The sequence below is a fragment of the Giraffa tippelskirchi genome, chromosome 10, assembly GCF_054371585.1.
Source record: "Giraffa tippelskirchi isolate mGirTip1 chromosome 10, T2T-mGirTip1v1.2.pri, whole genome shotgun sequence".
Taxonomy (NCBI): Eukaryota; Metazoa; Chordata; class Mammalia; order Artiodactyla; family Giraffidae; genus Giraffa; species Giraffa tippelskirchi.
Genome location: NC_137284.1, coordinates 79,265,381 through 79,275,375, shown reverse-complemented (window position 1 = coordinate 79,275,375; position 9,995 = coordinate 79,265,381). Strand labels below are relative to the sequence as shown.

The following is a 9,995-nucleotide window of genomic DNA, read 5'->3' as shown; positions in this document are numbered from 1 at the left end:
ATGACTCAGCTCTTCGCATCAGGTGGCCAAAGTATTGGAGTTTCAGCTTCAACATCAGTCCTTCCAGTGAACACCCAGGACTGATCTCCTTTAGGATGGACTAGTTAGATCTTACAGTCCAAGGGACTCTCAAGAGTCTTCTCCAACACAACAGTTCAAAAGCATCAATTCTTTGGCGCTCAGCTTTCTTCACCGTCCAACTTTCACATCCATACATGATTACTGGAAAAACCATAGCCTTGACTAGATGGACCTTTGTTGCCAAAGTAATGTCTCTGCTTTTGAATATGCTGTCTAGGTTGGCCATAACTTTCCTTCCAAGGAGTAAGCGTCTTTTAATTTTATGGCTGCAATCACCATCTGCAGTGATTTTGGAGCCCAGAAAAACAAAGTCAGCCACTGTTTGAACTGTTTCCCTATCTATTTGCCATGAAGTGATGGGACCGGATGCCGTGATCTTAGTTTTCTGAATGTTGAGCTTTAAGCTAACTTTTGCACTCTCCTCTCACTTTCATCAAGAGGCTCTTTAGTTCTTCACTTTCTGCCATAAGAATGGTGGTATCTGAATATCTGAGGTTACTGATATTTCTCCTGGCAATCTTGATTCCAGCTTGTGCTTCCTCCAGCCCAGCGTTTCTCATGATGTACTCTGCATATAAGTTAAAAAAGCAGGGTGACAATATACAGCCTTGACATACTCCTTTTCCTCTTTGGAACCAGTCTGTTGTTCCATGTCTAGTTCTAACTGCTGCTTCCTGACCTGCATACAGATTTCTCAAGAGGCAGGTCAGGTGGTCTGGTATTCCCATCTCTTTCAGAATTTTCCACAGTTTATTGTGATCCACAGTCAAAGGCTTTGGCATAGTCAGTGAAGCAGAAATAGATGTTTTTCTGGAACTCTCTTGCTTTTTCGATGATCCAGCGGATGTTGGCAATTTGATCTCTGGTTCCTCTACCTTTTCTAAAACCAGCTTGAACATCTGGAAGTTAACGGTTCACATATTGCTGAAGCCTGGCTTGGAGAATTTTAAGCATTACTTTACTAGCATGTGAGATGAGTGCAATTGTGTGGTAGTTTGAGCATTCTTTGGCATTTCCTTTCTTTGGGATTGGAATGAAAACTGACCTTTTCCAGTCCTGTAGCCACTGCTGAGTTTTCCAAATTTGCTTCCGTATTGAGTGCAGCACTTTCACAGCATCATCTTTCAGGAGTTCAAATAGCTCAACTGGAATTCCATCACCTCCACTAGCTTTGTTCGTAGTAATGCTTCCTAAGGCCCACTTGACTTCACATTCCAGGATGTCTGGCTCTACATGACTCATCACACCATCGTGATTACCTGGGTCGTGAAGATCTTTTTTGTACAGTTCTGTGTATTCTTGCCACCTCTTCTTAATATCTTCTGCTTCTGTTAGGTCCCTACCATTTCTGTCCTTTACTGAGCCCATCTTTGCATAAAATGTTCCTTCAGTATCTCTAATTTTCTTGAAGAGATCTCTAGTCTTTCCCATTCTGTTGTTTTCCTCTATTTCTTTGCATTGGTCACTGAGGAAGGCTTTCTTATCTCTCCTTGCTATTCTTTGGAACTCTCCATTCAAATGGGTATATCTTTCCAATTCTCCTTTCTTTTCACTTCCCTTCTTTTCACAGCTATTTGTAAGCCCTACTCAGACAGCCATTTTGGTTTTTTTGCATTTCTTTTTCTTGGGGATGGTCTTGATTCCTGTCTCCTGTACAATGTCACGAACCTCCGTCCATAGTTCATCAGGCACTCTGTCTATCAGATCTAGTCCCTTAAATCTATTTCTCACTTCCACTGTACAGTCATAAGGGATTTGATTTGGGTCATACCTGAATGGTCTAGTGGTTTTCTCCACTTTCTTCAATTTAAGTCTGAATTTGGCAATAAGGAGTTCATGAACTGAGCCACAGTCACCTCCCAGTCTTGTTTTTGCTGACTGTATGGAGCTTCTCCATCTTTGGCTGCAAAGAATACATAGGGTAAGCAACTACAAATTAGGAAAGCCTAGCACAGCCTTAAATAAGAATTTTAAAAATAATAGCGCTCTTAAAAACAAAGGAAAAGAAAATTCACACAAGATATGCAGGAAGAAGGAAGAATTACAGTAGAGAGTTCATACTTTAAGGCCAGCAACTAACTAAAGGGAGAGAAGGCTATCTTGAACTTGAAATCAGCTGGGATACTAAGAAAATCCAATGAAAATATCTGCAGGATAAACAATAGTAACTAAGGATCCAATTTCAGTGGACCTTCTCTCAAAGGTCATGTATTAATATGCTTACATTGGCCCAAATTAGCAGTAGGGAAGATGGATAAGTTCAGAAGCAAGCAAAATAGGTACCTGTTGATATGAAGTTATTTTTCTCAGAAAGCTAATTCTAGCCTGACACCTAAATAAGCTGAGGTACAGAAATCCTACGTCCCCAAATTCCTGCATATTATATGTTTTATTTTTGGCTGCACTGGTGGGCATGCGGGATCTTCATTCCCTGACCAGGGATCAAACCCATGCCCTCCACAGTGGAAACAGAGTGGTAACCATTGGACTGCCAGGGAAGACCCCTTGTATACTGTAGAAAGAACAGCTGCAAATATGGCTGAGATGTAAAGAGTATAGTCCCAATCTTCAATTCAAATATTCTATTTCATTGCTGCTGCTGCTGCTGCTGCTGCTACTAAGTCGCTTCAGTCATATCCGACTCTATGAGACCCCATAGACGGCAGCCCATCAGGCTCCCCCGTCCCTGGGATTCTCCAGGCAAGAACACTGGAGTGGGTTGCCATTGCCTTCTCCAATGCATGAAAGTGAAAAGTGAAAGTAAAGTCGCTCATTCGTGTCTGACTCTTTGTGACTCCATGGACTGCAGCCTACCAGGCCCCTCTGTCCATGGGATTCTCCAGGCAAGGGTACTGGAGTGGGGTGCCATTGCCTTCTCCGCTATTTCATTGACAGGCTACAAATAAGCCCTGGTAAATGAGCTCAAATAGTCACAGACTAAGCAAAGAAAGGGAATGTCTACATTTTACAGGTCTCAGATTAGGGTGACTAAATTCACATCTCTTGTGGCACCAAGTTTCTACAATGCGACTCTCAGCTGTACAGTGATACGAAGACACAGGCAATCCTGAGTCAATCAATCAAATTAGAGAATGTCTCTGGACTGAATCAATCATTGCGCCACAGGGCATCCTGTCGTCCACTATTTAAAATGTTCACATAACCCTAAAAGTGTAATCAGAATGAATCTGGTTTTTTAAATAGAAGTAAAAAATGAAGATCTTAGTTTTGGTCCCAAGCCCACTGAGTTACACACTGTTTAAAACGTAAGTTTGGTGCTCAGGTTCTGATACGTTTTCCCAAGTATCAGGGCTGGATTAGAGTGCTATACATGCTAGCAGTCACTCAGAACTGCAGTTCAAAGGCTCAGTAAACCTGCCACCTGAGATATTTGTTTAATCCTTCAATCCTGACACTTGGCAGATAGGATTCACTGAGTAGATTAAGTACTTTGCTCTTTGCACTACAATGAATAAAAACGGGTGTAATCTTTGCCTGCAGACTTTTCCAGACAAGTAGTAGATCTTTTTTCCCCAACAAGTATTGATAAATGGAGGCTTCTCTGGTGGCTCAGATGGTAAAGAGTCTGCCTGCAATGAGGGACACCTGAGTTCAATCCCAGGGTTGGGAAAATCCCCTGGAGAAGGAATGGCAACACACTCTAGTATCCTTGCCTGGGATGGACTGTGTTTGAGGCCTGAGCAAAACAAAGATATAAAAACAGGATTTAAAACGTGATTGTTGTGTGGTGTTTTGATACTCAACACCAGTTTTTTACAGAATAAATATTAACCCGTCTCTGCTGGGCAGCATCTTGCTGTGTAGGGACTACTCCCAAGCCTTATTAAGAGAGCTGGTCAGCTGGAGTTTGGGATTCTTTGGTCCACTCAGGTCAAGAGTGCTACATTTCTAGTGTTTCTTACCTTCTCAATTACCTTTTGTATTTGGTATACGCTAGTTATAGAAATATATTCTCCCCTATATTGAAGGGGTTTAGAATACACTTGTCATGTTAACCTCTCCTGCTTTTAATTTGAAAATAAGAAAATAAAGTTTCTGTATCACTGGGGTACCTTCTATTAATATAATCCCTTATGATTATACAGTGGAAGCGACACATAGATTCAAGGGATTAGATCTAATAGACAGTGCCTGAAGAACTATGGATGGAGGTTCCTAGCATTGTACAGAAGGTGGTGACAAAAACCATCCCCAAGAAAAAGAAATGCAACAAGGCAAAATGGTCATCTGAGGAGGCCTTATAAATAACTGAGAAAAGAAGAGAAGCTAAAGGCAATGGAGAAAGGGAAAGATACACCCATCTGAATGCAGAGTTTCAAAGAATAGCAAGGAGAGATAAGAAAGCCTCCTAAGTGAACACTGCAAAGAAACAGAGGAAAACAACAGAATGGGAAAAACTAGAGATCTCTTCAGGAAAATTAGAGATACCAAGGGAACATTTCATGTAAAGATGGGCACAATAAAGGACAGAAATGGTATGGACCTAGCAGAAGATATTAAGAGGTGGCAACAATACACAGAAGAACTATACAAAAAAGATCTTCATCCAGATAACCACGATGGTGTGATCACTCACCTAGAGCCAGACATCTTGGAATGTGAAGTCAAGTTGGCCTTAGGAAGTATTGCTATGAACAAAGCTAGTGGAGGTGATGGAACTCCAGCTGAGCTATTTCAAATCCTAAAAGATAACGCTGTGAAAGTGCTGTACTCAATACGGAAGCAAATTTGGAAAACTCAGCAGTGGCTACAGGACAGGAAAAGGTCAGTTTTCATTCCAACCCCAAAGAAGGGCAATGCCAAAGAATGTTCAAACTACCATACAGTTTTGCTCATTTCATATGTTAGCAAGGTAATGCTCAAATCCTTCCAGCTAGGCTATAACATTACATGAACCGAGAACTTTCAGATGTACACGCTGGATTTAGAAAAGGCAGATGAACCAGAAATCAAATTGCCAACATCCACTGAATCACAGAAAAAGCAAGAGAATTCTAGAAAAACATCTGCTTCATTGCCTATGCTAAAGCCTTTGACTGTGTGGATCACAACAACTGTGGAAAATTCTGAAAGAGATGGGAATACCAGACCACCTGACCTGCCTCCTGAGAAACCTGTGCAGGAAGAAGCAACAGCTAGAACCACACATGGAACAACAGGCCGGTTCCAAATTGGGAAAGGAGTACTTCAAGGCTGTATATTGTACTCTGATTGTTTAACTTATATGGAGAGTACATTATGTGAAATGCCAGGCTAGATGAATCACAGGCTGGAATCAAGACTGCCAGGGGAAATATCAATAACTTCAGATATGTAGATGACACCATCCTAATGGCAGAAAGCGAAGAGGAACTAAAGAGTCTCTTGATGAAGGTGAAAGAGGAGAGCGAAAAAGCTGGCTTAACATTTTCATAAAACTAATCTCATGGCATCTGGTCCCATCACTTCATGGCAAATAGATGGGGAAACAATGGAAACAGTGACAGACTTTATTTTCTTGGGCTCCTGAATCACTGTGGACAGTGACTGCAGCCATGAAATTAAAGACACTTGCTCCTTGAAAGAAAAGCTACGACAAACCTAGGCAGTGTTTTAAAAAGCAGACACATCACTTTGTTGACAAAGGTCTGTATAATCAAAGCTATGGTTTTTCCAATAGTCATGTATGGATGTGAGAGTTCAACCATAAAGAAGGATGCTGCTAAGTCATCTAAGTCGTGTCCGACTCTGTGCGACCCCATAGATGGCAGCCCAGCAGGCTCCGCCGTCCCTGGGATTCTCCAGGCAAGAACATTGGAGTGGGTTGCCATTTCCTTCTCCAGTGCATGAAAGTGAAAAGTGAAAGTGAAGTTGCTTAGTAGTGTCCAACTCTTAGAGACCCCATGGACTGCAGCCTACCAGGCTCCTCCATCCATGGGATTCTCCAGGCAAGAGTACGAGAGTGGGGTGCCAAGAAGGATGGGTGCTTAAGAATTGATGCTTTTGAACCTTGATGCTAGAGAAGACTCTTGAGAGTCCCTTGGACAGCAAGGAGATCAAACCAGTCACTCCGAAAGGAAATCAAGCCCAGATATTCACTGGAAGAACTGATGCTGAAGCTGAAGCGCCAGCATTTTGGCCATATTATGTGAAGAGCCAGCTCAGTGGAAAAGACCCTGATGCTGGGAAAAACTGAGGGCAGGAAGAGAAGGGGGCAACAAAGAATGAAATGGTTGGATGGCATCATTGATTCAATGGACATGAGTCGGAGCAAACTCTGGGAGATAGTGAAGGACAGGGAAGCCTGGCGTGCTGCAGTCCATGGGGTCACAAAAGCCGGACATGACTGAGCGACTGAACAAGTCTTTTCATCTTAACCTACAGAAGCCAAGATACAAATTCAGTTAAGATGCAAAAGAGAATTCAAATTGCACATTTTTAAAACCTGTATTCAATCAGACAATTAGAAAGTAAATAAATGAATAAATTTAATAGTTCATGAAAATGGAGGCCAAAGGGCTACTAAGATAACAATTGTAACAAAAATGAAATCTGCTAAAAAAGAAACAAAAAAGATTTAAACATCTATGAGAAAAAAATTTTAACAAAAAATCTAGTTATAGTTGACCTAGAAATGAAGACACTTATTGACTTAAATGTATTCCCTATTAGCTTAGACAGTAAAGAGTTTGACTGCAATACAGGAGACCTGGGTTTGATCCCTGGGTCGGGAAGATCCCTAGAGAAGGGAATGGCAACCCACTCCAGTATTCTTGCCTGGAAAATCCCACGGACAGAGGAGCCTGGTGGGCCCCAATCCATGGAGTTGCAAAGAGTCAGACATGACTAACACACTGCTGCTGCTGCTGCTGCTGCTAAGTCGCTTCAGTCATGCCTGACTCTGTGCGACCCCATAGACAGCAGCCCACCAGGCTCCCCTGTCCCTGGGATTCTCCAGGCAAGAACACTGGAGTGGGCTGTCATTTCCTTCTCCAATGCATGAAAGTGAAAAGTGAAACTGAAGTCGCTCAGTCATGTCCGACTCTTAGCGACCCCATGGACTGCAGCCCACCAGACTCCTCCATCCATGGGATTTTCCAGGCATGAGTACTGGAGTGGGTTGCCATTGCCTTTTCCGGACTAACACACTAACTTAAAAATATTACACATTCCACTAAACAATATAAATACATTTTTGTTAATATTAACATTATCAGAAAAGTCTTTTACGTCATAGGAAGCTATCAAACTTGTGAATACACTCTAAGTTTTCCCAAATTCTAATTTTTACCTGAGAGCTTTAATTTTAATGTTGGCAACAAATATTGTCAAGCTTTTTTTCTTGTCGGAATAGACTTACTTCATTCATCTTTATTTAAGGACTGTCTACTAATGCCTAAGTCAAAAAAGCTATAGTTTGAATGTTTTTCTTTCAAGTAAAATACTATTACACAACAAAAGCATCTAGTTCAGCTAACAATTCAAACGACTGCATGAGTCCTTTTCCTTGAGACGACCACCATATTTCAGTACCTGCAGAAATGCTTTATGCATGCTTCCCATTGTGTCACTCAAAATATTAAAAAGAAAGGCTTTCAGAGGTTGAGATTTAATTAAATTAATAATGTTTACCATTATAGACATTAAGTGAAACTGGCTTTTTTAAGAATGAGTGCATGATGAGGAAGAACTCAATGACTACCAGAATAGTTTGATGCCACTGTTTTAATTTACGCCAAGGCATCACCAATTTTACCTACCACTGCTTCTGCATCAGTAATGCAAATATCAACCCGGTGCAATACACAAATCACATTCTGGAATTATGTGAACACAGTCTGACATGTGGATTGCCAGTGCAGGACATGAAGAGCTGCTGAAACTTCACAGACTGGGAAATATTTCACCGTGCTTCTCAAAAAAGAAACTCACAGTGACTAGCTTCATGCCTTCTTGCTACTTATAAGGCAACAGTGAAGATTTAAGAGCACTCTAAAATAACTAGTGAAAAAAAATTAAGCCTCTGAAAGATGTTAAATTTGGTCAAGTGCTTAATTTCAACAAAGAAAAGAAATATTGTATACAGCAAAGAGCTTGAATTCTCTATTTGGGTCAAAATGCTTAGGCTGAGAGCACACACACACTGCACATTACCACTGATGTCTTACCTTAGCTCTGGAGGAACTGACATGTTCCATATTTTCAATGCTGCAGATACAGTTCTGTGAAACTTTCCGGCAAGCCACTCTGATATAGTCCCAGAAGCTACGAGGACTTCCGTAACCAAACCAGGTTACTTGACCTTCAGGAGACAAATTGTAACACAAAAAGAAAACCAGACTAGTAACTCAAAATGCAAGAACAAGATAAAGGGCAGTAGAGTGTGTGACTGTGGAAAGGACGCTGATCTTGGGGTCAAAAAGCCTTAAGTCTGCTCCCATTCTAACTTTACCTACTTGTGTGTAGTTGGGGCAATTTATTTAATGGATCTGGATTGTAGTTTTCTCAACAATACAAAGTAAATGAAGCAAAAAGGGCCTAGACACTAAACACAATTGTTTGCAGGTTAAAATTCTATTATTCTAACACAGTCTTTCAGAGAGCACACAGTTATCCTTCCTTGGGCTTTCAGTTAAGCATTAATTTAAATCGCATCTTTGCCATTTACTGGCTATGTGACCCCAGGGAAGTTAATTAACCTTTCTGAACACCACTTTTCTTGAATCTAAAAGGGGACTAATTGGGAGTAACCACTTTATGAGTGTTCTCTGAATCAAATACAACAATGCCTGAGTAATGTCTGAGTAGTCCTGAGCATAGGACTTGGCACATAAAAGTACTGTAAAAAAAAGAAAGATAATAAAAAAGAAAAAAAATATTACCTCTTGCATCCTAAACCTTTTTCTTCCTGGAAAAACAGAAAAAAATTTAAAAGGCAACACTTTTTCTCCTCTTCAGAGGGATATTTCAAAGAAATGAAACAATGTGTAGCCCATAAATACCTGTCAACTTTGGGAACCGTACATTGACTAATCATTACCACTCATTCACTACCATTCTACCCAACCTTCATCTGTCACTCACCTGCTCACTTCTAGTCAACAACCCATGACAAGTCCTTAGGCACTTACCATTCTAATCTTCCAGACCTGGATAACTACATCTGTGTTCAAGAACAAATGTTCTTTTGTGTGTATTAATATTTCAGTGCAGGACTTTGAGTGATAAGTCCATGGGGACAATTTTGTACTCTGAATATTTTTAAATGGGATATGAGAGATACCTTAGTATTTCTTCAGTTTTCTGAAATAACTATTCTTACCTAGGGAAGTTGTTCAATCTTAAGAAAGAGTAGCTTTTATATTTTAAAATCTCTGCTTCTTTATTTTCAAGTAACATTTATTTATCTCAATTTTCTTTTTCCCAGTAACATGTTCTCTCTAAGCAACATCAAGAAGCGTCAAAGTGTCCTTGTCCACAGGCAGCATTTTAGGAACAATGTCTGAAATATCTGAGTGGGGTCCAACCGCGGCAACACCTAAGAATAACTAGGCTTCTTTTAAAAAGTACTCATGTCTGGGCTCCACCCAAACTAAATAATCAGAATCTTTGGGGGTGGGCCTACCCATTGGTATTGTTAAAAAGATCCCTCTGGTATTTCTAATAATATAGTTAATCAAGCAATGGAAAGCTCACAATAGGTAATCCCTATTCATCATGCAGGACATTTCAAAGGCCTCCTCTTTTTGTAAGGTGCATGTGATCTCTACAGCAAGTCACTCCTCCCTATGAGCTGGCCTAACACCCTGAGCTTACACTTATAGTTACCTGCTTACCTGACTGTCTCACACATTAGATGGTAAGGTCACTAAGGCAGAGACTGTATCTTATTTGTTTTTAATTCTATCCCCAGC

At 40.7% G+C, this 9,995-nt stretch overlaps 1 protein-coding gene across 3 annotated transcripts in view; it reads right to left on the bottom strand.

Moving 5' to 3' along the window:
- The window catches only part of LOC145524386 (RUN domain-containing protein 3B-like), an 81,649-nt gene that overhangs the window by 12,449 nt on the left and 59,205 nt on the right, over positions 1 to 9,995 (bottom strand). For 2 of the 3 annotated variants that reach the window (XM_081536504.1, XM_081536503.1), the window contains exons 3-4: positions 8,250 to 8,383; positions 1,853 to 1,984 (exon numbers count right to left, since the gene is read on the bottom strand). In XM_081536504.1, coding sequence (XP_081392630.1) covers positions 1,934 to 1,984; positions 8,250 to 8,383 — 185 coding nt within the window. In that variant the 3' untranslated portion in view covers positions 1,853 to 1,933. Of the gene's footprint in view, positions 1 to 1,852; positions 1,985 to 8,249; positions 8,384 to 8,963; positions 8,990 to 9,995 lie in introns of all 3 variants that reach the window. The other variant, XM_081536505.1, reaches the window with a different exon arrangement.